At 31.4% G+C, this 27,944-nt stretch overlaps 3 protein-coding genes across 4 annotated transcripts; 1 reads left to right on the top strand and 2 right to left on the bottom strand.

Annotated features, from left to right (window-relative positions):
* Positions 1 to 137: 137 nt before the first annotated feature.
* LOC132730570 (protein amalgam-like) lies at positions 138 to 7,975 on the bottom strand. Its single transcript, XM_060716530.1, has 8 exons — positions 7,815 to 7,975; positions 6,709 to 6,851; positions 6,159 to 6,381; positions 5,394 to 5,554; positions 4,712 to 4,823; positions 3,775 to 3,925; positions 2,776 to 2,918; positions 138 to 2,026 (listed from the first exon to the last, which is right to left on the bottom strand). The coding sequence occupies exons 1-8, from the start codon at positions 7,858 to 7,860 to the stop codon at positions 1,914 to 1,916; spliced, it is 1,092 nt and encodes a 363-aa protein (XP_060572513.1). The 5' UTR covers positions 7,861 to 7,975; the 3' UTR covers positions 138 to 1,913.
* Positions 7,976 to 9,734: 1,759 nt separating this feature from the next.
* Positions 9,735 to 18,136, top strand: LOC132730566 (lachesin-like). The gene is made up of 7 exons (XM_060716527.1): positions 9,735 to 9,913; positions 12,188 to 12,300; positions 12,885 to 13,146; positions 14,446 to 14,606; positions 15,255 to 15,456; positions 15,951 to 16,199; positions 16,840 to 18,136. Exons 1-7 carry the CDS (start codon positions 9,856 to 9,858, stop codon positions 16,956 to 16,958), a joined length of 1,164 nt encoding a protein of 387 aa, XP_060572510.1. The 5' UTR covers positions 9,735 to 9,855; the 3' UTR covers positions 16,959 to 18,136.
* A 1,091-nt stretch (positions 18,137 to 19,227) lies between these two features.
* LOC132730581 (uncharacterized) lies at positions 19,228 to 24,291 on the bottom strand. 2 transcript variants are annotated; one of them, XM_060716542.1, is made up of 2 exons: positions 23,855 to 24,291; positions 19,228 to 23,249 (listed from the first exon to the last, which is right to left on the bottom strand). In XM_060716542.1, the coding sequence occupies exon 2, from the start codon at positions 20,949 to 20,951 to the stop codon at positions 20,028 to 20,030; it is 924 nt and encodes a 307-aa protein (XP_060572525.1). In that variant the 5' UTR covers positions 20,952 to 23,249; positions 23,855 to 24,291; the 3' UTR covers positions 19,228 to 20,027. The 2 variants fall into 2 exon arrangements, with proteins under 2 accessions (XP_060572525.1, XP_060572526.1); XM_060716543.1 differs by having other exon boundaries at positions 23,059 to 23,249; positions 23,855 to 24,058.
* Between the last annotated feature and the right edge of the window lie 3,653 nt (positions 24,292 to 27,944).

The raw sequence follows: 27,944 nt of genomic DNA, 5'->3' as shown, positions 1-27,944 counted from the left end.
ATGTACAAAGTGACATCTGAGGTAATTAGAGACTTTAAAGCTTTCACATGCCATTTACAAATTAAGTTTACTTAAGTTACCAAAGAATGAGCTAATACAAAACACATAGGGAAAATAATAACAACAAAACCACTTCATATACATATATGTAAGAAAATATTTTATTTGTGTATAAAAATGATAATATACCAGGAAAAATATTGCATATAACATGTAGAAGTAAAATGTTGAGAATTTTTGTACATGTGTTAATTATAAATCTTTCTTAAATTTGAGTCTACCTACCTTAATATAGAAAAAAAAACATTTTGCGTTCAATAAAATTACAAATAATTTATATTGGCTGAAATATGTATTAAGATTATATAATTTGCTACCTATTGAAGTGTCATTAAACTGTACGTGATCGTGTATATGCTCCATGAATTATAAAACTTAACTATTGCCACTCTAAGTAAGGAAGAAATTTTTTTAAATCATAGCTGAATATCACAATTGAAAAAGCAGTTTAAAATGCTTTTAAATGTAATCTCTTAACATTGAAATAATGAGATTTCATAGATATAGGAAATAGGTTTACTTGGTAAAATTGCTTAGAATCAGAATAAAGTTAACAAACATTCAGTATATTTTTATACATATGGAGATTCTTTCCGAGTCTGATTATTGACCAAACACAAAAGATTACAAAACTGATATGTACATTCTATAATCTAATCTATAAAGGGAGGCAATCTACCTAAAACATCACAGAAAAGCATGAAAATCATGACAATACATTAAACATTAATTTTGTTTAGACTGAAAGTGCTGGAAATGTTAGACTTACTTAAAAAAAGATCTTTCTTTGCAAAATAGCATGTTCAAAGAACTAAAACCCAGCAGTGAGTGGAGACAATTTTTCATTTAACCTCCCAGAATTACCTCCCTTCATATTTGAAATTCCACACAACATACAAATCAAAGACGGTTTAAAAGTTGAAGATTCCTTACTTTGAGTATACTAAAAGATTAAAAGCACTGTACAATTGAAGGTAATAAAAGATCTATATATATACATGATATGTTAATTTTTCCTAGAACTACAATAATGAAGCATATTTTACAATGAATATGTTAATGAAATATCTAGAAATGTGTAAAAACAGAATATATATACAATTATTTATTATGTTTTCCTTTCATTAAATGAAAAGTGGAGGTATGTACAATTAATGAAAACTAGACTGATTATTAACTGATTCAAACCATATTATAAAAAAATGCATACAACCTGGGAAATTTACTATAAAATTACTACATGTACTAAATCAAGTTTAAAATTTGTTAAAAAGTGGAGAAAAAGTTTCACTAGCCATTTTTCAATGCCAAAGTTAAATTTCATGAAAATTTGGAAAATTTACTTAGAAACCATTTCATACCATATTTATGTAAAGAAACAAAGAAAATTCTTTAAAAAGGATGCACAATTTTTTTTAAAATTACAGCAGTATGTCATGAAAATAAAATAATGTAAACAAGTGACTATACAGGCACTCAGAAAATTGAATGATTTTTCCGTAATTGTAGAATTATATCATGATAAATTCTCTCCCTTGATAAAATCAATGAGTCCAAAAAATTAACCTAAAATACCACACTAAATATCTTAAATGAATTTGCCCGTATCTGAATAAGGCTCGTCATCATTTTGTAAGGAAAATTCAATATATATTTTAATATAATGTGCAGACTGAATTGTGAAAAGTGTAGACCATGATCAGGCAGCGCAGATAGTACCGGCTGGTATTGGTCTGCACTGGTTACACAAGAAGATTCAGATACTGATAGCTGGCTAAGAGTTAATTACACTAATTGGTCCAATCTGAATAAAAGTTCAATGAGGAATGATAAAACAGTTAAAAACGTGACAATTAACAACAGTGCAGCAACACTGTCACCACCAACATTGTTATTGTTGTTATACTGAAAGTTAACATGGAACTGCCGCTCATACCAGGCCGCTCAATAACTTGCGATGACGACTCTGAAATTCAGAAGAAAAAAATTGCTGTAAACTACATGTTTTGAACAAAATAATTATTTCTTGTAATGTCTCCATATTAATGATCAGTTATAAACATTTTAAACAAGTTATAACCAGAGCCACTAGACAAGGGTTATATTGAAAACAACCATTACCAATTATATATACGGTCATATAACCGGTCAAGAATATTTATAATGACTTTATAATACAGCAAATTTTCTCTTATACAGAAAATAGCGAGATTTCTTCATAAATTGACAACAGTCATGTATATAAAACTAAACGTCACAAATGATGAAAATTAAAGGTCATAAATTTGTAGCAGCCATGTTTGAAGAAATATGTTATAATGTAGCATCGTTTAAACATCATGATAATTTTTATCCAATGAAAATCATTGTTACAAACATACAGTATTATCAGACAATGTGTATCCTGATTATTTATTTTAACAAATGGATTCAGTGTCTCTAAGCACAAACTACAATAATTTGGTCAGGCCAATTCCATCGGAATAAAACTTAGCCCCGCTCCCATATCTTCTATGCTTTCTGTACAATCATATTCCTTACTGTTGGTTACTGGTCTTTGATAATAAAAAAATCCCTTAGAATAACACACAATTTGGTACCAGAAGAACATGTCCATAAAGAAATTCAGTTTTGTAAATGGTCAAATATAAATATCAATTGTAAACAATTTAATATCTGTTGATATACCAATAAAATGCAATAAAGACCACTTACGCTGTAGCTCAACAAATGCATTCTCATTTCCCTCAATGTTTTCAGCGTAACACCTGTACTGTCCGAAATCATTCTCAGTAATATCTTGTATAATCAGTTTCATCAAGACGTAGTTCGACCCAAAGTAATACTCCTCAGCGTATCTACAAATAAATAGGGGATATTTAAGGTTTTTTTTCTATAAATACAGGATTTATTTTCATCAAGTGTTATATAGAAAAAAAACATAAATTTTCTGTTTTTTATATACATTTTTCTCTTTTCTGACATTACCCCTTTAAAGTTTGGAAACTGATTAATTTAGATGACAGTAGTCTGGCAAGACATCAGTGAAACTATGGAAAATATATTCCACTGCAGTGAAAAATAAAGTTTTACAGTAAAAATACGGAAATGAAAATACACATTTTATTTCATCAATATTTCATTTATAAATATATAATTAACACCTGTATAAACAGGCATTGAAATGTTAAAAAAATGTGCATTATTTTCAGTCTTCACTTTAAAAAAAAATATTTTGGTTGGGTTTTAAATCCCACTGACACATGTAACAGATTTATGTATGGTTAACTTGTATACATGTGACTTTTTGAAAAAAAAAACAAAAAAAACAACAACATACAACTACATATTATAATCTGCTATTGAGTATTGATCCTTACCTGCTGAAATTTGTGAAATTGATTTGCCCAGCTTTCAATATGGAACAGTCCGGTCAAAATACAGAAATCAAGCTATTAGCCAGGCTTATCACTTTCAATTTCTTAAAGGTTAGGGTTTAATACAGTTTGCAGAATCACATACATGTGCAGCATGAAAGACGACAATTTTAATTAATATGTTTGCCACCAATTTCATAGATAAGACATCTGTTACTTTCCCTTCTGGGGAAAATCTTTTCTTATGTTTTCAAAATCAATACAAAACATAAAATGTAAAACATTCAATGGCCAGATTTTCTACAAAATAGATTGCATTTAATTAACAATTTCTTACTTGTTTCTATCATCCAATGGTACTCCATCTCTAGACCAATACATCTGTGATTCATCAGGAACTGGGTTACCCGCAGCCAGACAGGTCAGTTCACGACTATAGCCCACAGCTTGTGCTACTACCTCCTCTTTGGCCCTTACTTGAGGCTGGACTGAAAGAAGACGAATGCAACAATAAAGAAAAGTAAGGTATTTCAAATTCTCGTAAAATCAATTTATAAATCTGTGAAGAAATTACTTTTTAGTGAAATATTTTCAGAACAACAAAATGTTATTCAGACTGGCCTTTATTTTGGTGGCAAAGGTGTTTTTACTGTTGGTGAAGTTTACTGGATAATGGTGGCAAAGACTTTTTCATTTGTGGCCAAGGCTTTTTTACTGGTGGCAAAGGCTTTTTCACTGGTCCCAAAGGCTTTTTTTACTGTTAGCAAAGGCTTTTCTAGTGGTGGCCAAGGCTTTTTTACTGGTGGCAAAGGCTTTTTTACTGTTAGCAAAGGCTATTTTTACTGGTGGCAAAGGCTTTTTCACTGGTGGCAAAGACGTTTTACTGGTGGCAAAGGCTTTTTCACTGGTGGCCAATGCTTTTTCTAGTGGCAAAGTCTTTTTTTAAGCAAAGGTTTTTTTACTGGTGGCATACTTTTTTATTGGTTGCAAAGACTTTTATACTGGTGGCAAAGGCTTTTTTACTGGTTGCAAAGGCTTTTTTATTGGTGGCAAAAGCTTTTTACTAGTTGCAAAAATTACCGATAAAAAACAGAAAAAGCTTTTTACTGGTGGCAAAGGTTTTGCAGTTCCAAGTTTCTGAATTGCAATGGTTGAATTGCTTGGTTTACATCTTATGCAAGATTTGAACCCTGGGTGACAGTATTTCAAGTAATTTGAACAACCTTGCAGACTAACTATGACAAAGTTTAAATAAAATAAAAATCTTTACTTACACTGTACATTGAGGTATATGCTACGGATATCGGTTCCCGCAATATTCTCAGCTTTACATTTATAAGCTCCTTTCATGTCCCTATCCACACTGTCAACCTTGATAGATGGCGCCTGGAAACAGTCAAATCATTAACACACAATCTATTTATATTTGCTTTTAGATAAAATATACACAAGACATGTTTCCATCAATCATTATTATTAATTATATTATTGATATTTTTTTATTTGAGTACCATTTTAACACAAGAAAAAGTTTTACATTTCTTTCAGGTTCTGTTTGGGTTTAATTATCAAAAGCACCCACACAAATTGATATAACAATTCCCCATGGCACAACTATAATCCATGAAATCATTTTGATATTTTAAACCCAGGTTTAACCTGTTGAATTTGTGTAATGAAGCTGCTTATAGTCTGCACTGTTAAGGCTATTCAGAACATATTTGAACTTTTCCCCAAAAATGATGAATGGCTTTGTCCAGATTGAAGAATAGTCCATTTAAAATGTTATGAGAAGTTAGGGTTGAGTTAGTTATATTGAAATTTTCCTGAAAAAATAATTACTTTGGGTAAGTTCATTATTTTAAGGTACAAGACTTAGTATTTAGTGAAGTAAGTGTTAAGATAGATATTCTCGGTAATTACAAAGCATACAGATGAATGGCATTTATAACTTACAGTGAGCTCTCTCCCCCCAGTTGGTAGGACACCACCTCCCACCATAGTCCAGCTGATGACAGGTTTTGGGATACCACTAGCATCACAAGTCAGTTCTAGAGGGTCACCCTCTTTCTTGATTGTGTTAGAACTTGTAAAGATATCGATAATCTGTGGTTTCTCTGAAAATATAAGATAAAATTTTCATGTTTCAATTGTGACAGTAGGAACTTGGCGTTAATCAGTTATTACTTATGGAGGTGATATTCTCTATTTCATTGCTAGCTGGTACGACAAAGTGGTATTATGCCCATCCAAGTGTACTCTCCTGAGCATCTGTCGGATGTTTAACTATCGCTCACTGTCTGAAGTAACGCAAGTGTATTCAGTGAGCTGTGAAGGGAGCGTGACCCGAGAGTAAATGGCCAAAGAAACAGGTAAAAATAAAAATAGCATGACATTTTGCCATAATTGTGTTCAATTTTATATTTTACAATGAAAAATAAAACAAAACAACAACCAAAAGAAATTTCTATAAATATCATTCAGAATACATCAGAAATGCTCAGGTTTTGAAATGAGTGGGGCAGTCTTTTTATAATTTAGATAAATTTTTATATTGTATCTTAAACAATTTCCCTCAAGGACCATAGTAATTGCCAATCTTTTGAAACATACTACTAATTCAACTTGACTTGACACCGAAGGAAATGAGCATATTCTCTTGAAAGCGGTATCAAAAAGAATTTTAAATATAACTATAAAGAGAAAACCCCAAATACTTACGAATAACTTGTATCATACGACTGTCGTTAGCGTTCTGCTGCCCGCCAAGCTGGACTCTGCATATATAGAGAGCCTGGTCTGACTCTTGAGCATTCTGGATCTTCAAGCGCCAGTTGTTGGCGGCAGGCTTATCTATCTGATATTTGAAGGCATTCTGAGTGTCTGTATCAGTAGATATAGGAATGGGTGTGTTTGTACGGAAGTTCTGTACCAACCATTGAACCTGAAATAAAACAAACAAAAAAACATTTTTTATTAATATCTATTTATTTGAACACTGGCTTTTTGCTATTGTGAACATATACAATAAATAAATCTATTAAATTGTTGGGAATATGTGTACTGACAACTTTCAAGAAGACTTTATTGAATTTACTCACTGACCAACTACAATAGTCATAGTTTTTTCTCTAATTTGGCCAAAGGAATGTCATTACTGAATTAACCATAGATTCATGTAGCAGTACACTGTGAGACAGACATGTCAATCACAAGGCATGCACCTCTCTATCTATAATAAGTATAAATTTTTGAAAAACAATCACCATACCTTTTTATCAGCCGGTTTGTTATCCACAATACAGGCCAAAAAACAATCGCTGTCTTTTTCTACGACAACTGTCTTGTAGTTACTTCTGATCACAGTCTTTGGAAATGTGTACCTAAGGACAACTTTCGGGTCAGCACACCATACTATAGAAAAAATAAAATCATTGTCTTTCACAATATACTACCATATGATTTGTTTTCAAATTAATGGAAGATAGATATAGATCTATAATATGAAAGTAGGCAAAGTCTATGAATAGGGAATTAAGTCAGAAGAAAAAAAAATGTTCATTTTTATTTTACAATTTTCGTTTTAAAAGAGTCATTTGGTATTTCAAGCACCGCTTCTGTTTTTAATCGGAACACCTAGCCAATTATTTTTTAGGCATAAAGTTGTGACTGGTCTGTTATTGGAAGCATGTGCCCACAATTTGACTTCCCCATGTAATCACCAACTTATACGGGGATTTGGCAAAGGCTGGGACCTCGACGTTTTGGCTTGCCCGGGCTATATACTACATGACTGTGTAATATTAAAAAGGAAATCAAATAAAAAACAATTAAAAAATATAGAAAATTTTATACCTAATCTTGATTATCCATGAAATTTTAAGTATCAGATCTAGTTGGACGCTGACATTTCAAAATAATTCAATCATGATAAGTGGAATATTCCGACAACGGAACAATCGCAACTGTTCGGATCAATGATAATTGTCAAGTGTTCAGAGTGAAAACTGAAGCTGTGCATGAAATACCGAATGACTCCTTTAAAATGGAAAAATGAACAATTTTTTTTACCGACTTCCCTGATCATAGGCTTTGCCTAATTTCATATATATTATTGATCAAAGCTGTCTGCAGGTGGAAAGCAGAAAATCTGCCAGGTATTTCTACCATATACAGTATTCAATTAAAGTTGAGAAATAGTGTAACTAATTGAAATAAGTCAGCAACCATTCCGTTAAAAAATATTTGTGAAGCAGAAGCAATGATTCACCTAGTCTCCTACAAAATGAAATTATTTCTACCTGAATTTACCTGTCCAAAAGGTAAATAATGTAACCAAAACTTGTATCGCAAGATAAACGACATTTTTCTACTAACCTGTGGATACGAAAGTTAACAAAACTATTAGGGCTATATAATTCATTCTGTTCGAGTGGTTTTCATTCCATTTTCCAAATATTTTACTCAAAATTTACAAATCAAAATACTCCGGAAGTAACTTTGGGCATGCGCAATTACTCATACCTTTTGGTAAATACACTTCAAGAATTAATTATTTTATCGTAAACGAAAATATTTTCTTCTTAGGAAAGGCCGCTTCATACGTATGTTGTGTGACATTTTCATTGTATATTATAATACGATATAAAAAATACATTCACTACAACATTAGGCCTACAATAATAGAGAGATGCAAATGCAAATGTAAGCACTATTTTAAGTAAATGAATGAAATGGAAAGCATACGACAAAAGACGCTACGTACGTAAACAAACAATAATTGGCGCGTGCGCAGATATAAAGCATTATTTTCCCGCGTTTATTGACAAATACAGCAAAATGAATGCTCATAATTATTCTTTGTCCCAGACTGAACGTAACAAGTAATTAAAGCAACCCGTGACATTCTCCCCTGCCAGGAGGTTCCTCTAAAAAACAGCTGTCTTAAAACTGCTGTATCCATATCATCAAAAAAGATCAAAATTTGAATTATAAAAGATTGGAACTTGAATTACAAACTAGCATTTGAATTGAAACAGTTTTATATCAGAACAGAACAGAACAAATCAATAGACATATGAGATTACAGAGTAAATGCAAATTTCAAAAAACATGACATGTGGTGAATGCAAACAGTATACGTATTATAAAGCGATATTTTCAGTAAATTTAAATATTCAGTTACTATAATAAGTACATTGGTGAGGGGAGTGGGGGAGGGAGTGGTGGGGGGGGGGGGTACTGCGAGAATTATTCCAAAACATAACTGATAAATTTAAAGGTAAATGTTCAGCTATCAACTAAAAGTATGTAACTGCTTCGACTAAAAAAAATTATCACATATATTATAAACACAAAATGATCAATCTTTTAAAGGCATAAACTTAATATCGGATTTAGCTAAATTACAAATCATGGTTCTAAAACATTCATTATTATCAATACTTGGAATTAGTAAAAAAAGAAAGAAGGAACTGTAAGAACACGCATTCTCAGATTTAAATTTTGTAAAGATGAAACCAAAATATCACAAACATTGTTTGATTATTATCCCGACGCGTGCGTTATACTAAGTGTAACGTACGTTAGGTTCAATCCTGAATTTATTAAACGAGTTCAATAAATTCAGTAATTAATGAGTTCACCTTATACACGAATATATTTATCCTATTCATGACATACCCAAAATAAAGACTGTTTAAAATGCAAAAGAATCATTTTTCATCAGTGAAAATTAATCACAAGGGTCACGTATTTATATGTGAGTAGCGTTGTTGCATGGCACTCGCCCTCCGTGTTGAAACGCTGTAATAGTTGTTATATATATTAACTTGTTAAATACACAGGTGGCAGTATCAGTGTTTGGACACCCCACCCCTATCAGCCCCTGTACTCCTACTACAACCCTGAAAAAAATAATTCAACACTCTAAGGCTTACTATAAGGTACCAAATACAAAACCACCGATGAAATTATATAAAAAAAAAAATTTTCCACTATCAAAATTATAGTTAGATCTATAACTATAATTTTGATAGTGGAAATTTTTTTTTTACATAATTTATAGAGCTTCATATTTATTTATTAAAAATCTTTTTTATCCTTTTGGCATACATTTGACACTTAGAAATAGTATATACAATGTTCATTAGTATGTCGCATATTTTAAAGGCTATTTATCATTATATACAGTAGCGTATCATGTTTTACTAAACTATAAATGCTGTTTAAAATATTTCGTCTAAAAAAAATTCTATATACAAATATTTTGTACCTTAAGTCACGTGATACAGGTGACACAAACAAGTTGAATATTCCGGAAATGAATTTCAACAATAAATAGTTTTAACATTTCGATACTTTTAAAGTATTTGTTTTAAGTTACAACGTCATCAACCACTGCTGGTCAACCAAGAACATGTTTAAAAGTTGCTGGATCATTGCTGCTGTTGTCGCAGTTCACCTGATCGGCACAGGTATTTACCTTATGAAATCAAAATGGCGCTCATGTGTAACACACTAGCAGAATTAGCGACTGATGCCAGTAATGGAAAACGTTGACAGCTTTCTTTCTTTTTTGTTATATTATGAAAACGTTCTTTGAAAACTTAGAGCAAAACAGTTTAGATAAACTTCTAATAACTTCTTAAAAAACATTTAACAAATGAAGAAAATATGAAGCTAAATTACATAAATAATTTGCGACTACTAAATGGGGATCAAGACACTTCACTAACTTGACTTGCCAAATCTAGATATTCTGGATCAGAAGCTGGCTTTTTGCCCATACACAAAATATCACAATAATCAGTGCAGTACATTTAGTTGGACTATTCAATCCCCAAGCCAAACAAATTGTGAGTCAGAACATTTTATCATATATATACAACAGTTACACTTCGGAAAGACAAACATCTACATAATGTAGGTCTTGCAGCCGAAATATTGAGACTATATTCAATCGAGCCTATAAAAGACACTTCACCCAGCAAATTTTGAAAACAAATCACACATCAACAGACACTTCAGCCCCAACATTCATAATGCCCCGGTCACATATTCACGGATAATGCCACGGAAGAGCTACAGTCTAATTGTTCACGGGTTACTACGGAAATGTAAAATTCCGTAGTCTGCTACAGTTCCAGTACAGACACACAACGGTATGAGTACGGAGTCCGACGGATTTACCACCAAAAGCCCCCAGACAGACACGGATTGTTATGGACCGACACGGTTTGATACGGAGCGACACGAATCAGGACGGACACACTACAGTCTGCTACGGTATAAGCACGGGTTAGTACGAATAAGTACGGTCTGATACGGAGAAGAGCGAATTGATTATGATACGGAGAAGAACGAATTGCCACTGATCTATACGGACCTAATACCTCCGTCCGCAACCTCTTGCATGCTCATTTTCAAAATGCCTCACAAGAAAAAAAGAACACCTAGAAAACAAATTGCAGAGTTCAATGATTTTGGTGGAGAGGATTCGGCCAAATCGCGTCCAAACCCCGAGACACATCAGGTCCGATTAAAATGAATTTTTTGAAGGACGCCGGATCCCCAACAAGTTCAGCCATGATAGCCTCATACTAAACATGAAGCGGTCTTCGTAAAAGCACATCTCTAGTCCACCATCTCGTCTGTCTTCTCTTACCTGATTAGATATGGACTAGTAATCATTAAGGAAAAACGTTGATCAATACTGCTTCTCTTTTAATTTTTAAATTTGCTGTTTATTTTACAATTACATTAATTATCGTGAATGTTTATGTTTTAAAAATATGTAAAAAGCTTGTTAATTAATCTTAATATCACTCAAGGGCCAGCGTCCGAGGCTTATGAGACACTTGAAATATGTAACAGTAAATGTTAATCAATTTATTATGAATTGTAGTACGATGTTAATACATTTTAACCTCTATGCATGTCATCAAGCAGATCGACCACTGCCTCCGCATTCTGAGCCATTTCAATATAAAGTTGCAGTAAATGTCAATTATCATTTATTGAATGTTCCCGCAAATATGTCTGTTTTAACAAGAAGGTAGTATTTATACCCTGAAAAAGTACATGATACTTACTTCATTCGTACTATAAACAGTGGTGGACCGTACCATTCCGTACCATTTCCTGTTGCAACGCAATAAACCGTATAAGACCGTGCTAATCCCTGCCTCTCCATAGTACAACGTATTATGATCGTGGCTTTCCATGACAATGCCGTATTAATCTGTATTAAACCGTAGCTTATACATAGGGTAACCGTACAAATACGTAGTTCTCCGTACCAAACCGTGGAAATCCTTGGCAAGTTGGTGGACTACGAATCAGTACGGATTGGTAAGGTTTTCGCACAGACCAGTACGTATCAGTACGGTTTAATACGGACTAGCAGGGATACGCTACGGTTGATTTTTCCATAGCAAATTTTTGTGTATGTTCAAAAATTGTCAAGGATTGCTACGGATAAACAAGGACTACTATGTTTGATTACAGTTACAGTACGGAAAGCTACTGACCAGTACGGGTAGCTACGGACGATGCCGGAATAAATCTGTGGCTCTTCCGTGGGCGTATTCCGTGAATATGTGACCGGGGTATAACACACTTTACCCATCATACGTTGTTTTTTCTAAAGTAAATAATGAACATAAATCAACATTTTATTATTTCTTTATTTTTTTCCTTTTAATAATTTCTGATAAAATTTGTACCAATTTTATTATTTTGTTTTTCAGTAAAATGTCAGCTGGACCCAGAGATTGTAGATGAGATCATACCAGAAGTTACATCACAGGGTGGACAGGCAAAACTTAACTGTACTGTGGTAAATAAGCAGGATGGTCATACTGTAAGTATAACTCATTGATACAGTATACTTACAGTCCATACTTTCTTTATGTGAATATTTATAATGAGAACTTAAATAAGTAACATCCATAAACAGTGCCGATATGAACTGTGTAAATTGATAAAAAAGTAATATGGAATGAAAACCAAGAGTTATCTGTCCTGAATCGCGTGTAAAATCCACCTTATGTGCTGATCACTGTATTCTAGAATATGTTAAGGATATACATTTGTAAAGTTTACAAACATGTTACATGCATTTTATATGTATTTAGAATCCAACTCTTGTGCATTGTCCACTAAATTAGTTATTAATTGAAATAATCATTAATGTATAGATTTATAATGTTAAGATACATATGAAAAGCTCGAGCATGCTATTTTGACATAATACTTTGATTATGACTAATATGAGTATTAACTATTGTTTTGTCACTTCCATTCCTTTTTGACACTTGCAGCATTGATGATCTAGTGATTTACTGTGAAAATTCATGTAATATGAGATAACTTGTATATTATTATGATAACATTTTGGAGATTCTATTTATTATTGCTACTCATTTAAGCCATTTTGTGTTGCAGGTAATTTGGACATTTTTAGATTCAAAGTCCGGTGGTGAAATTATTACCAACGATGAAAACATATTTGTTGAAAACAAAGTATGTAAAGAGGGCTCAAAGAAGTACGAGTTAGCAAAGCGTGAATTCAACAAGCGTATAACATACATGTTGGTGATAAACTGTTTAGAAGTGGTGGATTATGGTTATTACAAATGTTACATTCAAATCAGAGGCACTGGCTCGGCATCATGGCCTTCAAAAATAGGACATCTTATTGTCCAAGGTAAATGTTATTTATATGTAATTATTCATCAGTTAGATCTTTATGTAGAAGTTGTACATCAATTTATCTGGTATTAAGATATAAATGTACAGAATAGATCTTTGTGTTTAGTTGTCAACTTGACTGGCTTAGATATAAATGAATAAAATGTCTTTGACCTCTGCTTAGCCTAATTGTTCTACTAGTCTGTAATAATATTGCAAATATTGACAAATTAATCTACATATAATTGCAAATGTTGACCAGTTGAAATAATTGTTAAAATATTTATATTAATATAACAATAATGTGTTAATTATTTTATGATATAATTTAGTTACTTTAATTAGTTGAATTATGTCAGTGCCTTATTATTTATATGAAGTTACAGGAGCTTCAAATCAGTATATATAAATGAAAATAATTTAATTAATAATTTTGATAAAGCTTGGTTAAATCCGACACTCTTGTTAAGGTATTAGGACCCTAATGGGCACTATCAGGAACTAAAGAATTGACATCATAGGTCAGATGTATACCTTAAAGTACACCTGTATGCAAAATTTAAACAAAGTTTACCGTACGGAAATCAAGTTATGGCCACTTTTCTGAACTCAAGCTAGGATGTTATGAGGGCCCTTTTTTAGAAATGAGGAACCTTTAAATAATCTGCAATAACATTCTAATGAAAAATGTTTTCCCATGAATTTTTGGTAAGAAACAAATAGTAACATTCAGCTAACAATCCACATAAGCAAAATTATGATTTCTACTTAAAATTTATGAAATCTGTATAAAAATGTTACCCTGCCCCACCCATTTTTACCTCATGTCTGACCATTTTTCTACTTAAGGAGCCTAAATAGAAACATTCTTAAAATTTACCCAAATGAGTGCCTGTTTTCAAAGTTTCCCTAAATTTTTAAAAAAGTATATTGGTTGATCTTGTAAAATATGAAATACTTTTACCGTCTAGTTTTGATTATATTACACTTTGAAAATATCAGGTACCATATTTATTACTAGATTTAGCATAATTTAGCCAATAAATACCTATATAAATTAAAAATTCAAAATTAAACACTTTTTTCTTTCCATATGGGACATGAGAGATACATAAATAATGTTAAAAGAAAAAAAGAAAGAAAAAAAAAAGTTGACCCTTCTGGGGATTGAACCCATGGCCCTCATTTTCAATGTAGTTAACAGTAATTCTAGCCTATTTGAATACTCTTCAAAGCGGAGGTAATGCATTAGGGTGCTAATACCTTAATTGTGATAAGAATATTTCTTGATTAATTTAATCATACCGTATTTAAGTTCCACCAACTATTACCAGTAAGAACGTTGCAGTGTTACAGCTGGACGTGGGTCACTCTCACAACCTTGAATGTTCTGCGACAGGCGTACCCGCTCCAAATATAACGTGGGTACGGTCAGATGGAGGACTTCTTCCTGGATTTGATGGCGCTCAACTAAGGGTAGGTTCCTTGATTGAAAGGATACATGTTGATTAATTTGTTGTTTTCTTTTGTGAAATATACTATTATAAGATTTCTTTTTTTATTTTTATTGTCTTTATTGATTGGTTCGTAATTTTGAGCCGAGAGATCGACATAAACTTTATTTTTATCACTGTTGATAATTTTAACCACCTGTAACATTCTAACGGTCAAATTTATATATATATAAAAAATAATTTACTGGTAGTAGAAAAATAATGTTCTTAGTAAAATAATTGTCCATATTCTCCTTTGAAGTGATATGTTACATTATCACTTGATAGATCTTGTGTGAATCTTCAAGGGGTGGCGAAATCCTATGTTAAATTTTACTTGTCCATTTTTATCTGGAGCATTTCTTTACTTGTCTGTATGATACTTATATAGTAAATTATTGAAAATTTTCATTTGCCCAATACTGACAATTGATTTTGTCATCCCTGACAGTTAAAGAATTTAATGTTATGGTAATTTGAGGCTATTATGTATATATATAGAATGATATAAAGAAAAGAAATAAAGCCATTTAATAGTATAATTTTTATCTTCCATGTTTTGTAACACTTAAATCAATATAATAATTGCTTTTGGCATAATTGATCTATTTTTGATATGTTTTTGTTTCAGAACACTGTATTACCTTTAAAGAATGTAACAAAGGAAGACCGAGGGCTTTATAAATGTATTGCGGATAATCAGGTCAGGCCGCCAGATGTATATCTCGTCTCACTAAGCGTCTTCTTCAAACCTGAGACACTTGCTGTACAAGATACTGTCGGTCAGGCTCAAAATAGACAGTTTGATGCTAAGTTAGAGTGTCGAGTGTCCGGTAAGTATTTAAGACAGCTTGCTCATATTCAGTTTACCAGTTTGTAAAATTTCTTTCTTATATTTTTCTATTAAATACATATCTATCATATGTTTTCTAATTCTGTCCCTGTTCTTACTTGTATTCTTTACAAGTATTTGACAACTTCTCCACTTTAATCAATAGGGGATGTTACAGTATAATGTCTTCAAGTAAATTGTCACAGAAAAAAAATGTACAAGATATTTAGTTTTGTAAGTTTGTCTTGAACCAAAACTTGGTAGTTTTACAAATTATATTCTATGTAATTGGTATGACATGAAACATATGAGGAGATGGAATTATTCAAAATACTAATGATATTGGTGTAACTCTTTCATATTACATGATTTTTTTTTATTTGAAGGAATCATGCATAAAAAGTTATTTAAATTTTTTCCTGTGATTACTACTAACATATTAAGGAACAATTTTCTATGTATTTAAGTAGGTTATATTTTGTCCCATACTCACAGGTTATCCTGAGCCAGAAGTGGTGTGGTACAAAGAACCGACCAGAAGTGAAGGAAACACGCAATTAATGCAGCTAAATGACAATGAGAAATATGAAATAACAAAACTCATTGCCACAACAACATTACGTTTCCAAGAAGCCTGGTATGTGCTCCGAATTAAAAATGTGGAGGCAAACGATTACACTAAATATTACTGTGTGGCAAGAAACAGAATTGGAGAAGACAGACAAACAATCATTGAGCTTTTTGGTAAGTTTTTATTAATTGTGCTTCTTGAGTTGTATTCTTTTTATTGTTTTCTTGTGTATGTTATAGGCTATGGTAAACATTTGATTTATTTCGTAACCGTTAAGAGTATTTACTGGTGGCTAAAAAATTTGTTTGGATCACAGGCTTTGAGTCTGACCAGCGTGCAATAATAGCATATCCATGTACTGCGTATCAGGCTCTATACAGTTGACCGTCTCATCCTGCAAATTTAAAACTGAGTAAGTTTAAATTCAAAGTAGGCCAAGACTTTCACACAAATGCAGCATGGCAAGGGTTACGTTTAATTCACTTAAAATTTATGTATTGTCTATACAGAAAATGAATTGAGGATGAAAATAATTTGTGTCAAATTATCATTAATTATGTATAACATATACAATGTCATGTATATATAAATGATAATTAAGTGCCAAACAAGAAAAATTACACAAAAAAATATCTGACATTTACTGATTTTAATATAATGCCGACCGGTTTCTATTTATCGGGGGCAAAATATACATCATATAAAGTTCCTTCTGACTTTGGAAATCATTAATTATGAATGTCTTTACTTCCAGTAAGCTTTCCTTTTACTACATGTATCACATCAGAGTTCAGCAGTTCACTTTTATTTCAGAAACAATGGAGTGTCAAGGGGCCAATTGTCCATCTTTCGAAGCCCAAGGTGCCTCAGCAATCTCTGTATCGTTGTTGGCAACAGTTGCTATGGTTACACTCGCAAAACTTATGTTGTAGCTGTGATCTGATTGGCTTTTAATGACTATGCATATCTTCTCATTTACATATTTTTGTTAGTAACACATGATTTGAAAATGTATTCAGAAAATAGTAACTAAATGTGAAAACTTATAAAAAATGGATCATCTATTATTATTAAGAATTTAAAATGTCTTTATTCAGTAATAAAGATAATGAATGGTTGAGGAAAGGAATGAAATGTTTCTGTAAAGAAGCTTATAACATAATATTTTTTTTATTTATACTTCATTTAAGGTGTATAATCAAGTTATATATATATAATTTTATTTTTTTGCAATATTTGAAATGTAAACAGCAAAATATGTTTGCCATGTTAGCATCTGTTTCATAGAATAAAGTAATGAATTATACGTTCGGCTCAAACATGTCAAAAATTTATTTCTTTTAAATGTTATAGATAGATCATGGTACTCGTACATTTCAATAATTTGTTAATTTTATAGCATTTTTAGTTTGCAATCAATAGCTCTTTAGAACTGCAGAAAATACACAATATAGTGACAATATTCAAATAGAAAAAAATATATCAAAATAGAAAAAACCTGAACATTTTTGATAAATTGAAATAGAAAATCATGAACATTCCTGATTTTTTAAAGTTCTTCAATGTTATCCATTTTTGTACATACATGTATATTATAAATTGTAGAAACATTTATACAAAGTTACATATCATACCAATTTTATAAATATTATATTTTTATACAGGGACCCTTCTGTTCATGCTATCGTCATGTTTTTTTAAAAATTCATCTTCATTTGTATAATAAGTCAAAATTTCATATTTTCTCATCCATTCATTCATTTATACATTCAAGTATGAAATAATCCATTAAAATAAAGTTTTAGTTAAAAGTTCAATACACAAGAAATATAATAAATTATTACAAGAAATGTTTGGGAAAAGGGTTTTTGACGCATTTTTATAAATTTCTATAAATTAAAAAGACACAAATTTTGAAGATTTTTTTAAAAAAAATTAAATAATGTTGATAAGGCATTTTGGTTAATAAATAAATGATTTTTATGATTTGATTTATTCTCAACTTTCAACATTCCTAGGAATATCACATTACACACAATGTGTATATTGTAAATATTTATTGTATATAATACTTTTTGTAACATTCCAAAATAAAGATTTATAATTTTCAGTTGTTATTTGTTTCATTGTCATTACAATCCCTTGTAAGTTAGAGTTCACTTTTTGTTGAATTGATTTGTGCATATAACTTGCTTTCCATAGTTCATGTGTGCCATATGAACTTTCAGGGGTATATTGTCATGGTCAAATATTTGTTTGTTTTATTGGGTTTTACGTCACACAGACACAGTATAGGTCATATGTCGACGTTCCAGCTTTACTGGTAAAGGAAGACCTCAGGTGCCCTTCTTTGCATTATTTCAGGCTCGAACGGGTACCTGAGTAGAATCACCGATGTTCCGTAGCTGGATAGCTGCATCACATGAAAGAATTCAAAGTCCCTGTCGGGATTCGAACCCAAAGCAGTGAGGAGCTAGTGGTTTGAAGACAACGATCTTAACCACTCGGCCACGGACGCCCCCTCAAATATCATAGCTGTAGCTATAAATACAAATAAGTCATTGGGTAAAAATCTAGAGCAACTGTTTTTATACAACAGGTAGGTTACCCAAGTCAAAATCTAGATAAATCTGAAACTGTGTTTATTAGCTGTGTACTGTTTACGAAAATTAAAATTTTATCTATATTTTAAAGCAGCATGCCTCCAGATGAGCGAAAATATTTGAATAAATCAAACTTGTGAAAAATGTACTTTTAGGAAGATTTTAAGAATAGTAGAACAAATCAAATAACAATTTACATGTTGTAAGCAATCGATGGTTAATTTTTCATTATGTGTAACTATATTTCTACTGCTAACGCAGTAAGGGCATTTTTTTGCATATTTTGACTTCTTTGTAGTTAACGTGGGTAATAAGTGCCATTGATAATGTGTTAATTGCTATCTCTTGGTTACTATACAATATTAATTTAATTTCAATATCAAAATTTTCATGAAAATAAGCATAAATCTGGAGGCGTTCTGCTTTAAAGCTATAGCTCAAAATACAAACAAATGTCGGACGACACATATGCTCCCCTTTCTAGCCCTTGACTCATATTATTGGTAATTTTGTTATAGAAACATGCCATAAACGTGTACATGGAAGTGTTCAGTTATGGAAAAAAGAAAAATAATGAGCTGCACTAGTTATAACCAATTAATATGCGAAATATATTAAGACCTTTTGATATAAAGTTTTCACGTTACTAAGTGAAAACCGTTCTTACATTTAAGGCCGCTGTGACATTGAGACTAGTGATCCCAATAATAGGGATTATCTACTTCAATATGTGTCTTTGTGATCAATAATTTTCAAGAGAATGAGCCGAAACCATTCTGACATTTAAGGGACCTATGACATAGACCTTTGACAAAGTGATCCCAATAGGGGACATGTACAAGTTATGACCAATCGATATGTGAAATATGAAGAGTTTGTAATAAATAGTTTTCAAGAAAATAAGCAGAAACCATTGTGACATTTAAGGCCCCTGTGACCTTGACCTTTGGACTAGCAATCCCAAAATCAATGGGGGTCATCTACTAGTTATGACCAATCACTATGTGAAATATGAAGACTTTGTAATAAAAACTTTCAAGATATTTTTTTTTCAGGCCCCCACATGGGGTAACCCCATTTATTCGCTTCGTCACATAACCATTTGTGGGTCGCAGCACATCCCACAGTGGTTTTATGATTATTTATATTCATGCATATGAACGGGTATACCAGATGTGAAACCATTGTAATGAAAGAAAAGACAAACAACAATAACAAAAGAAATAAAAAAGAATAGAAAAAAAACACCACACAAAAAATAACAACAACAAAACACAAAGAGACAAGGACGACACATGCATTCACACTCGCACTCATAACCGTATTCTAAAAAAATAGTTTCAAAAGCATCGACATCATATAAAATTTAATGCATGCTATTTTGGCTTGAATTATTTCTTAATTACTTAAACTCAAAACAATACTTTTCAGTGTAGAAATAAATAAGAAATAAGTATAATATACTAAAAATAAGTTTTTTGCGTTAGATAGATCATCCTTTGCATTATAGCCAAACATCATTTCTTTTATACCCAAAGATAAAAAAGGTGCTTCATTTATTTCAAGAAATTCATTTATAATTTTTTTGACAATGGGACACAGCCAAAATAGATGCTCAATGCTTTCAACATCATTATTACAAAAAGAACATAAAGGACTTTCTTTATACTTAATTTTGTATAAAAGATGATTAGTTCCAATAATCCTGTGTAAAATTCTTGTTTTGAACCATTGGAACTTGGCACATTTTGTAATTGTAAAAGACATTTCAAATATAATTTTCCATTCATTTTCACTAAAAGCTAAATTAAGGTTGTTTGTCCATTTTTCGATACTTGTGGGCTTTGATTTGTTTTTATTTAATATATTATAGAAAAGTTTTGCTCCATTTATGTCTGATATAATATCTTTAATGTATAGCAGTATGTCTGGGCCAATGCTTTTCTGTGGAATGTTATAAATTATAATATATTTATTTAAAAATTGCTTTACTGATAAAATCATACCGTTGAAAATTAAGATATTAGATAGGACATTGTATCGATTAATAAATTCATTATAAGATAAAAACTTTCCATCAGGTGCTTTTAGGTGTTCTATGTTATAAACACCTGCATCGAACCACGATTTTAAATATACGCTTTTTGAACCAATTAATATGTTATTGTTATAAAATAAAGAATGTTTTCCGAAAGAATGATTTTCGATGGAAATTAATTCTATATATCGTGATAAGGCTGTAAAAGTGTCCTTCCAAAAAAAGATTGTTTCTTTTGCAAGTTTATCAAAGTAATGGTTTCCGCAGTGAAAAAACTTTTGCATATCTATTTTGTCGTAAAGAATACTTTTCCAACTAGCATTTGAGATTGTTCTTTAAACCATGTTATTCTAATGCCATTATAACGGCAGAAATATTTATCATTTGCAAGCAGCCCTCAGCATAGACTTATTTTTTACATTTCCTTGCCAAATAAAGTCATAAAACATTTTATTAGATACACTGATTACATCTCCAGAAGGGTTTGGTAGTGAAATGAATAAATGATTTAGAGATGAAATCAAAAGAGATTCAATAACATCAATTTTACATATTGGTGTGAGAATTCTTCTTTTCCAATTTTGAATAACCTTTCGGATATTTTCTATTCATTCGCTATAGTTTAAATCTATAATATGACTTAAGTCAACGTGAAAATTTTATATATTAATAAAAATAGCAATAATATCAATAAAATAATTCTCTGTATATGTAGAAAATACGGTCCCGTATATCCCTGGTATATTTATAGTATACTAGGGATAACAACCTTGATAAATTCTGTATACGGAATTTTATTCTCCGTATACTTCAAAAGTACGAACAAATAAAACGTACATGTATATGGGGCAAATACGGAATTCCGTATACGCCTGATGCATATACGGACTTCCCTTATACCCGATGTTCCCTATACGGACTCGTATATTTGGTCCGTATATTCGACAAATACATCCCGTACACGCCCGTATTTGTCAAAAATACGGGACCGTATATTCCCGTATATCAGTATATTTTTCGCAGTGTAATCACAAAGGTAGAATTTTTATCCGTATGTATAAACACGTTTGTTTTTTTTACAATCTCTCTGTAATGATCTTTTCTGTTTCGTTTTGTTTTTCGCTTTTTCGCAAAGACATTACTTTGATGTCCATTTCAATATAACTTTAATTTAATGATATACTATTCATTGTGCTTTAAAAAGTTTTGTTTTTGTTTTTCTCCTTCACTCTATTCATGCAGTACATAATAAATGAATAAATACTTAGAAGTCAGTTTTTATAATAGTGCATATTATGCCTTGCAGGAATCACCACTTAGCATTTAATGTATGCTTAAATACATATGATGTCCAAAATTAATATCTAGTGGTTTGGGGGAACTGTTCTCTTTTTTTTCCACAATGAAACTTTCTTGTGTTAAAGTACAACAGATCAAATTGTATTTTTCTGTGTGTGTTTTTTTATTCCCAGTAATTCGTCTACCATTGTTCTTTTTATTTTTTATTTTTCTAAGAAATAGATGTAAGCTTCTAAGAAAATATAAGACGCTTTTATCTTAAGTTTAGCTCGATTTTTCATTTTTTTTTTAAATTTAAGCTATAAACTAAATTATTCTGGTTAAAAGAAGACAGTGTCTTTCAAGCGCTTGTTTATACACAAAAGAAAACGAAGAATAGTCCAGCCATATGGATTCATTTTACTCTCACATTTTTGCATTTAAACAAAATAAAAAATATATCCAATGTATAAGTGATTTATCTATTTTTCTCAAGTTTTATACTGGGAACAATTGTTCTTTCTGTGTTTATTTTGTATATATGTATGTTTGTATGCATCTGTTTATGTATGCATGAATGATTTATTTATTTGTTTGTGTTTTTTCACATTACCTTCCTTGAAACATGTATTTTTTCTTTTTCAAATATACGTTTTAGATGAATTCAAGTAGCCTAAATATCCTATCTTTGAATTGTAGAGGTCTTGCAGTTTATCACTTGATCACAAATGCCGCAAATGGCAAAAAGCAATGGAAGTGACGAACATATACTTAATTTACAAAACAATAGTTAATACATGTAATCAAAGTATTATGTAAAAATAACACGAGCATTTCATACATCTAAACATATATTAATCTATACATTATTTCAATTAATAACTAATTTAGTGGACAGTGCACAAGAGTTGGGTTCTAAATACATATAAAATACATGTAACATGAATGTAAACTATACAAATGTATATCATTAACATATTCTAGAATACAGTGATCAACATATAATTATGATCGCAAATCAAGACAGATAACTCATACCTTTTCATTCAAATATTCCTTTGTAATTTACGCAGTTCATATCTACTCTGAGGCAATGTTTTGAATGTATTCTTATTGTAAATATTCACATTAAGAGAGTTTATTAGACTGTTTGACTCTGAGTATTGATGAGTAATGATTATTTATACATACAGTATGAGCATCCTGCTTATTTACCACAGTACAGTTAAGTTTTGCCTGTCCGCCCTGTGATGTCACTTCTGGTATAATCTCATCTACAATCTCTGGGTCCAGCTGACATTTTACTGTAAAACAAAATAATAAAATTGGTACACATTTTATTAGAAATTATTAAAAGGAAAAAAAAAAAGAAATAATGAAAGGTTGATTTATGTTCAATATTTACTCTAGAAAAAACAACATATGATGGGTAAAGTGTGTTATGAATGTTGGGGCTGAAGTGTCTGTTGATGTGTGAATTGTTTTCAAAATTTGCGGGGTGAAGTGTCTCTAGGCTCGATTGAATAGTCTCAATATTTCGGCTGCAATACCTATATTATGTAGCCAGCTTCTGATCCAGAAAAAAAAAATGTCTCAGAATATCTAGATTTGGCAAGTCTAGGTAGTGAAGTGTCTTGATCCCCATTCAGTACATTTAAGTTAATTTGTATTAGCAATTTATGTAAATAATCAGCTTCATATTTTCTTCATTTGTAAAAGGTTTTTTTTCAGAAGTTAATAAAAGTTTATCTAAATTGTTTTCCACTAAGTTTTCCAAGAACGTTTTCATTATATAACAAAAAAGAAAGAGAGCTGTCAAAGTTTTCAATTACTGGCATCAGTCGCTTATTCTGTTTGTGGGTTACATTTTTATGTCATGATCGCCATTTTGATTTCACAAGGAAAATACCTGTGCCGAACAGGTGAACTGCGACAACAGCAGCAATGATCCAGCAACTTTTAAACATGTTCTTGGTTGACCAGCAGCGGTTGATTACGTTGTAACTTAAAACAAATACTTTAAAAGTATCGAAATATTAAACTATTTATTGTTGGAATTCATTTCCGGAATATTCAACTTGTTTGTGTCACCTGTATCACGTGACTTCAGGTACCAAATTGTCAAAAACATAATCGTTCTGGATAATCAATGTTCCACATTTATATTTTGTCTCTATTACAAAAGACCCTCCATATTCCCATACATGACATGTGGCAAAAAATGTTAATTAATGTATGTTCTTTTGAAATGATTTTATGTTTCTGTTAAGGAACGGTTCAGTGGAGCATTGATATTTAGGTTGTCATATATTATATTTGATATATTTATACATTTGTTAGGTTATATTTAAACTGCATCAACTCTGAATAATTTTCTTGTTTATGGAACCATTCGTTGTTTATTGACTGTCGATAATTTAACATTTCTAAAGTGACATTATATATATGCAAGGGTGTATAGTTAATATTTTGACACAATTCCTTTCAATTTATAATTATCTCTGCATGAATAACAAATAACTCATGTGGTCCAAGAAAACTTCTGTAAATATCCATCAGAATTTACCTGTAGCATTCAATTTATTAAAAGAATGGGACAGTCTTCTTATAAAATAGGCAGAGTTATAGTTTATCCTAAACACTATGTTAAAAAATCAACTGTTGGTCAATCACCATTATAACAGGCAATCTTTTGAAATATTTAGTTAATTCAGATCACATTGACAATGAAAAAATGAGCATAATGTCACTTTTACTTGTATGTTGATGAGAAACATCAAGAGTTGGTCATAATCAGACTTAAGTTTTCAAAAGAATTTATTGTTGACTTTCTTGATATTTCTCCATTGTCCTCGAGTTGTGTCCCTTGAATTTGATATTCAAAATATACAGAATCAGATAGATTGTCAATTAATTTTTTGGGGGGCAAACTGTTTCTTTATTAACTGCTGTACTAGTGATCTCTTGCTATGAACTTGAATAGCTATCAAAAACAAAATACTTTACTAAATTGTGGAGATTTTTAATGGCCTAGCAAAACAGTGAAACTTTTGTGACAAGATTTTTTTTATTCCCTGTAAGTAAAAAATTTGAGACCAGGGTCATACAGCATATTTCATTCAATTGAGCAATTTAAAGGCGACAAATACACTCTAAAACTTGTTTGAAACTATCTCCATTGTATTTGACCCGATCAATATACTTTAGATCAATTGTTTTCATATTTGACTCAACATAAAGAATTTCACACAGCAATATAGTACATAGCTTCATTGTTGAAAAAGTTGCCAAATAACGTAAATGAAAATGGTAACTTTCTGAATAGGAATATGTTTTAAGTGTAAAACTACTATGTTATGGTACATGTAAAATGTATAAGGTTTATTCAATTTAATTGTTGATGGAATACTGGACTGAGATTTGGTATTTAACATTTGTTTACATATTGAATGAGGGTGATGATAAAAAAATTGTGCTTTACTGATAGACATGATTTATAAATATTTAAATGATATGTACATAATAGAAATAAATAAAAAAAATATTGTACAGATCTGTCAATTATTGTTTATGTTGTTTTCTCTCACACAAATATCTCAAATTATAATTTATGATGTGATAACTTATTATCAAGGTTTCCATTTGGAAGTCCTAAACTGAAAGTGTGACACGGCCGTGTTGAAGTCACATTAATTTGGTAAGAAAGGGAAAACATTAGATTTTGGAAGTCGCAAGCCGAAATCAGGAGAAAATGACTCCCAAACTTCCACTTATGGAAGCCCTGTATTTTAGTTTGCAGTGTAAAGAATGAAGTCTGTTCAACAGTTTGTGATATCTTACTGGATTGAAGTGGGTTTGCAGATATTCAACTTATTGCGCATGTTTTTGCTCCCCAAAGGGAGGGCATACATTTTCATCACATTGTCTGTCCCTCTGTCCATCCAATAGCATTCCTTTCTGGAGAATAACAGAAGTATTGAATGTACTTGATAAAGTTGTCACACAGTGATAAAGACAAAAGAGTTAAATAACCAGAAGTCTGCCTTATTTTATTTTTGAATTATCTCCCTTCAGTCAATTATTCTTGTCTGAGCTAATTATAACTCATTAAAACTTCATGATAGACTTGTGACAGGAGGTTCAATGTTAAAGAACCGTAACTATGTTATTTTAGTTTAGCTCACCTGAGCACAACATGCTGATTTTGCGTTATTGTAAAAAGGTTGTGTCTATTTTCTGTCATCATCTTAGCTATAGCTTAAATATTTGGCAAGAAACATCGTTTAGTTGACTTCTTCCAAGTTTGTTCAAATTATAGCAATTGGGGACAAATAAGTTCCAACATGACCCAGTGACCTTTTTCATATGCCCGTTTGAAAGTTCAAATGAGATATATTATCGGAATGCCCCTGGCGGGCAGGCAACATGCAAAATTGTGCAGAGCATATCAGTTTTCGTACACACACAGAGGGATCTTAATGAAACTTCATAGAAATGTTCACCACTATGAGAAGCCGTGTCGCACACATTAACAAGGTCTCTAGGTCAAAGGTCACACTTGAATCTCTTTAAAAATGCTTGTCCAGAGTAATATTTCTATATGAATTGAAAGATTTTAATATAACTTGGCACACATTTTCATCATTGTGAGGCTGAATGTTGCGCATTGAATTCAGGTCCCTGCACCCAAGGTCAAGAATACACAGAGAAAAAATCCCAGATAAAAATACAAAAATATGTTGTTTTTTATCTTCATAAAGCCCCTATTGATTTTGGGGTCACTAGGTCAAATTTCAATGTCACAGGGGCCAAATGTTAGGACTGTTTCTGCCTATTATCTTGAAAAGTGTTTATCACAAAGTTTTCATATTTCACATAGTAATTGGCCATTACTAGAAGATGACCCCTTTCGATTTAGGGGTTACTAGTTCAAAGGGCAAGGTAATAGGGGCCTTAAATGTCATAATGGCTTCCGCTTATTGTCTTGAAAACTATTACAAACTTCATATTTTACATAGTATTTGGTCATATATAGTAGATAACCCCTAATGATCTTGGGGTCACAAGGTTTAAGGTCACAGGGGCCTTGTTGTAAGTATGGTTTCTGCTCATTATCTTGAAAGCTTTATATCACAAAGTCTTCATATTTCACATAGAGATTGATCATAACTAGTAAATGACCCCAATTGATTTTGGGATTGCTAGTCCAAAGGTCAAAGTCACAGGGGCCTTAATGTCACAATGGTTTCTGCTTATTTTTTTTTGAAAACTATTTATTACAAACTCTTCATATTTCACATATTGATTGGTCATAAATTGTAGATAACCCCTTTTGAGATCCCTTTGTCAAAGGTCTATGTCATAGGTGCGCCTTAAAAGACAGAATGGTTTCGGCTCATTCTCTTGAAAATTATTTATCACAAAGTCTTCATATTTCACATATTGAAAGGCCATATGTAGTAGATAATCCCTATTGATAATGGGATCACTAATTCAAATGTCAAGGTCAGAGCGGCCTTGAATGTATGAATGATTTCCACTTATTACCGTGAAAACTTTATATCAAAGGTCTTAATAAATTTCACATATTAATTGGTTATAACAAATAGGTCATTTTTTTCCATAACTGAACACTTCCATGTACACGTTTTTGGCAAGTTTCTATAACAAAATTACCAATAATATGAGTCAAGGGCTAGAAAGGGGGGCATATGTGTCGTTCGACATTTCTTGTTTGCATTTTGAGCTAAAATTTTAATTTTCGTAAACAGGTACACAGCTATAAAAATAGTTTCATTTACCTAGATTTTGACTTGATGACCTACCTTTTTGTATAAAAACAACCATTGTTTATAGTTGGCCTAGATTTTTACCCAGTGACTTATTTGTATTTATAGCTACAGCTATGATATTTGACCATGACAATATACTCCTGAAAGTTCATATGGCACAAATGAACTATGGAAAGCAAGTTATATGCACAAATCAATTAAAAGAAA

The sequence above is a fragment of the Ruditapes philippinarum genome, unplaced genomic scaffold (genome assembly GCF_026571515.1).
Source record: "Ruditapes philippinarum isolate M1 unplaced genomic scaffold, ASM2657151v2 ctg771_1_1_1_1, whole genome shotgun sequence".
Classification (NCBI taxonomy): domain Eukaryota; kingdom Metazoa; phylum Mollusca; class Bivalvia; order Venerida; family Veneridae; genus Ruditapes; species Ruditapes philippinarum.
The sequence above is the reverse complement of the archived record's forward strand: the minus strand, read 5'-3'. Positions and strand labels throughout refer to the sequence as shown.

Bases quoted from the DNA above. Each gene is read 5' to 3' on its own strand.
- LOC132730566 (XM_060716527.1), top strand. From the start codon at position 9,856: ATGTTTAAAAGTTGCTGGATCATTGCTGCTGTTGTCGCAGTTCACCTG. The intron at 14,607-15,254 runs GTAGGTTCCTTG...TTTTTGTTTCAG, and splicing joins TTGATGGCGCTCAACTAAGG to AACACTGTATTACCTTTAAA. The intron at 15,457-15,950 runs GTAAGTATTTAA...CCATACTCACAG, and splicing joins GTTAGAGTGTCGAGTGTCCG to GTTATCCTGAGCCAGAAGTG.
- LOC132730581 (XM_060716542.1), bottom strand. From the start codon at position 20,951: ATGCAAAAGTTTTTTCACTGCGGAAACCATTACTTTGATAAACTTGCA.
- LOC132730570 (XM_060716530.1), bottom strand. From the start codon at position 7,860: ATGAATTATATAGCCCTAATAGTTTTGTTAACTTTCGTATCCACAG. The intron at 6,382-6,708 runs GTATGGTGATTG...GTTTTATTTCAG, and splicing joins ACAAACCGGCTGATAAAAAG to GTTCAATGGTTGGTACAGAA. The intron at 2,919-3,774 runs GTAAGAAATTGT...ATTTATTTGTAG, and splicing joins CCATTGGATGATAGAAACAA to ATACGCTGAGGAGTATTACT.